General features: G+C 46.0%; 1 protein-coding gene across 1 annotated transcript in view; it reads right to left on the bottom strand.

Annotated features, from left to right (window-relative positions):
• ARL14 (ADP ribosylation factor like GTPase 14) overlaps positions 1-3,596 on the bottom strand; it is a 4,706-nt gene extending 1,110 nt beyond the window's left edge. The window contains exon 1 of the mRNA XM_045297604.1: positions 2,931-3,596. Coding sequence (XP_045153539.1) covers positions 2,979-3,557 — 579 coding nt within the window. The 5' untranslated portion in view covers positions 3,558-3,596 and the 3' untranslated portion in view covers positions 2,931-2,978. The remainder of the gene's footprint in view (positions 1-2,930) is intronic.
• Positions 3,597-4,122: the final 526 nt, after the last annotated feature.

Here is a 4,122-nt window from a genome sequence, read left to right as displayed (position 1 = left end):
GTGTGGCGTCCTCTGTTGTGGTGACAAACCACTGGGCAGAAACTTGCTAGTTTCTCCGAGGAAGAAAAGTCGGGTGACACTGGCCCGGAACAGAATTGACACAGTGGTTGCAACAACGGGCTCAAATACAGGCAGGATTTGCTCTGTTGCACGTGGTGTCCCTGTGAGTCGTGGCCACCTCGATGGCACATAACAACAGCAGCAACATGCTGCTTCTCTCTTTGCATTTGATCTGTTCTATTTTTTTCAAGTAATATTTGTATTATAAAAACACATGTCAACTTGGATGTAGTCTTAATTGTGACTTGTAAGAATAGCCTGGAGGAAAATAGCCTTTGTGGAAGACAACCGACAGCAGTCTTGCAGCCAGGTACACTCGTTTGAATTTCCACTCTCAACATTCTCGGTTAAAATACCAGTGTGTGTGTGCGCACGCAACACACACATACACTGTTGTTTAACTTTTAGTACCCATATGTAAAATTAAAATGCTAATGTTTCTTTTTAGAGCAGTTGTGAAAATGAAAAATATGCACCAAAAGGCTTTAGCACAGCAGCTGTTCAGTTCAGGTGTTCAACTCCAGTAGCTGTGATGGTAGAAACTATACCAACTTCCTTATGTGAATCCTACCAGCACGGATATAGGTGCATAGATCTTGGCTGAACAAATAAGACAAGAGAAAAAAAACTATGGGGGGAATGAATGGCCAGCAACTCCAGGCCCAGCACGATTGGACCATCGGCATCCACAAGGCTTTCTAAGTTGATTTTTCAAAAGCACATCACCAGCCTTTCTTCTTAGTCTGCCTTAGTCTGCAAACTCCTCTGAAACCTATTTGGCAATATAACACTCAAGCCACATGAACACAGATCTCCCACAGGGAAGGCAAGAATTCTGTTGTTCTGTTTTGTCAGTCATTGTTGGTTTTGTTTGTTTGCTTCCTGTTTGTGTTTATTTTTCCAGTGACCCACCACTGCCCTCATTTCCTTGTTTACTTCACCTTTACCTTCCTCTGCAACTTTAAAAAAAAAATCATTTTATTGGGGCTCATACAGCTCTTATAACAATCCTTACATATGTCAATTGTGTAAAGCACACGCATACATTCGTTGCCCTCATCATTCTCAAAACACGCACTTTCTGCTTAGGCTCCTGGAATCAGCTCCTCGTTTTCTTTTTTTCCCCCCTCCCTCCCCCCTCCCTCATGAATCCTTGATAATTTATAAATTATTATTTTATCAAATCTTACACTGCCCGACGCCTCCCTTCACCCACTTTTCTGTTGTCCATCCCCCAGGGAGGAAGTTATATGTAGATCTTTGTAATCGGTTCCCCCTTTCTACCCCACCCTCCCTCCACCCTCCCGGTATCGCCTCTCAGCACTGGTCCTGAGGGTTCATCTGTCCTGGATTCCCTGTGTTTCCAGTTCGTATCTGCACCACTGTGCATCCTCTGGTCTTAACCCGGTTTGTAAGGTAGAATTGGGATCAGGATAGTCAGGGGTGGGTGGGGGGGCGGGAAAAGCATTTAAGAACTAGAATAAAGTTGTGTGTTTCATCAATGCTACACAGCACCCTGAGTGACTCATCTCCTCCCCAGTACCCCCCTGCAAGGGATGTCCAGTTGTCTACAGATGGGCATTGGGTCCCCATCCCGCACTCCCCCTCATTCACGATGATATGACCTTTTGTTCTTTGGTGCTTGATACCTGGTCCCTTCGACCCCTCCTGATCGCACATTCCTCTGCAGCTTTCAAGACCTGGTGTCCAAGGACTGCTGTGGAGGTTTGAAATCTACTTCTAGTCTGAAGGTGGGATAGAGGAAAGGGTGCCATCTGTGAGGACCAGGGCCTCTCTGTGGGTTCTCAGGCAATTAGGGGAATTCCATTAGAATCTCCAGTTCCTCTTGAGTCCCCAGCAATGGGAACTTCCCAGGGAGCACTTCTCCACTCCCTCTTTCATGAAGCACTTCCAGGTTCTCCATATCAGCAGAGCCTCTCCTGTTACAGCTCATAGTATATGGTGCCCTAGTCTGACAAATTAGCTTTATCTTGTTTTGTCCTGTATAAGGCCTCTGAGGGAAAAGTCTGTTCCTGATTCTTATTTAATTTAGTGAATAATATATATCATTGTATGTGTGTGTATATCACCATATATATATCACTATATGTATCTATATCATAATATCTATATCACTATGTATCACTATATGTGTGTATAGATATACACATATATATGCACACACATATATATGGCTCAAAGTAATGAGGAGTATATTGAATTCTACTGTAGCAGATCTTGTAGCCTAGCACTGAGCTCTGTGCCCACACTCTATCCTAAGTCCCTATGATGCTACCAGGGTCTACAAAGATTTACGACATTAAGCTGTGCTCCCAGAGGGGTGCTATAGGCTCTAAGTAATAACCTAGAGTTCACTTGATCAGACTCTTTGTAGAAAGTTCCCAGCAATATATTTCAAAGAGCTGGAAGGAATCCCGATGATAAACTTTATTTAGGGGAGGAATTTATAAAATGCCAGCATCAAACTTTTTCCGTTCCATGTTTAAAGTTCATTTTTTACACCACCCCGAGAGTCTGAAAGAACCGACTCTCTCAGCTGAAAGCTGACTTACACTTGGCTCTAATTGTTACAGAAAATCGTTAAAAGCAATGATTTAGTTGATCCCAAACACGATTAGTCCGAATCACCTAACATTCTATAATTCCGCACAAAGTGCTAACCTTATCCTTTCTCAATCATCACCACCACAGTTTGCTACAGTGCCTGACTGTGAACAAAAGTGTTTAAGATATTATTCTGAGTGGTTACACCGACTTGAAGCAAAATAACATTTGGGGGGAAAGTTTGCCAATAAGAAAAAGCACATTAACCTGCTTTCCTCACTTGGAATGTGAAACAGGAAAATTACCCTTTCGCATTGATCAGTGTCTCTCAGTGCGCGGTCCTTCTCCCAGCGTCAGTGCTGCTTGAAGAATGCCAGCGAGTCTCCTCTGGCCTTCAGGTGGCTTTTCACAAACCCACTCAGTTTCCTGAAGCCCTCCGCCAGCCCCTCCCCGCTGACGGCGCAGCAGGGCTGCACGTACCAGCTGCGGTCGCTGCAGAGCTTCTTGACCTTGAACATCCTGGTGAGGTCCTCGGCGCTCAGCGCGCCTGGCACGTCTTGCTTGTTGGCTAACAGGACAACAGGCACATTTTTAATGTGCTCGTTCTTCAAAATGTGCTCAAACTCTCTCCGAGAGTCTTCCAGTCGCCCGAGGTCCGTGCAGTCCACGACGTAGACGAGCCCGTCGATGTTCTCGCAGTAACAATCCCACATGGTCCTCATTGCTTTCTGTCCACCGACGTCCCAGACGGTGAGTGAAAGATGCCTATCCAGCTCAATCATCTCCACGTTGAAACCGACGGTCGGGATGGTGGTGATGCCCCGAGCGAGCTTCAACGTATAAAGGAGAGTAGACTTCCCCGACGAATCCAGGCCCAGGAGAAGAACCTGCGCTTGCCGGACTTTGGAGCTCTTGGAACTCAGTAGACCCATTTTCAGGACTTTTTTTTTTTTTCCTCTGGAAAGATTTCCTGTTTTGCACAGAGACTGTTTCTTCCCCAGATCTCACATGAACTCGGTAGGAGGAAAGAAGAGAGCCACCGCCCCCACGTTATATTCTGGGAGCAGGATCTTGGCGTGCAGTTACGTTGTCGCTTATCAACTTGATAATGGGCAGCGTTTTATTGCAGGCCCAGCCAATCCTGAGGCCTCTGGGGCGTGAGTAACAGCAAAGATTGCAGTAGCTCAAAGGGGAGATTCTTTGTGAGTGAGTGGGACCCGCAGGGCCATTCGCCACCAGGAACTGGGAATGGAGAAACGCAGCCCGCACACGCCCAGGAGTGCGGATTAGCAAATGAGAGTGAGCTTTACCAGCGGTGTGTAGAATTTCCCCAGTTAGTCGCCCATTTAGTTTTATCCCAGTTGTAAATAAGTAACCAGCCTTCTGAAGTCTGGAAGGGAGAATTTGTGTCACCCTGCTGGCCACAAAATCTAAAGTGCTTCCCCCGTGTCCACATTACTCAGTGGGGAACTTCAAAACTACCCGAGGTCAGCTGAA

This window comes from Echinops telfairi, unplaced genomic scaffold, assembly GCF_000313985.2.
Source record: "Echinops telfairi isolate 266 unplaced genomic scaffold, ASM31398v2 ScPeMD7_7420;HRSCAF=8458, whole genome shotgun sequence".
Taxonomy (NCBI): domain Eukaryota; kingdom Metazoa; phylum Chordata; class Mammalia; order Afrosoricida; family Tenrecidae; genus Echinops; species Echinops telfairi.
Note: the sequence above shows the minus strand (reverse complement) of the source record. Positions and strands in the feature narration are given on the sequence as shown.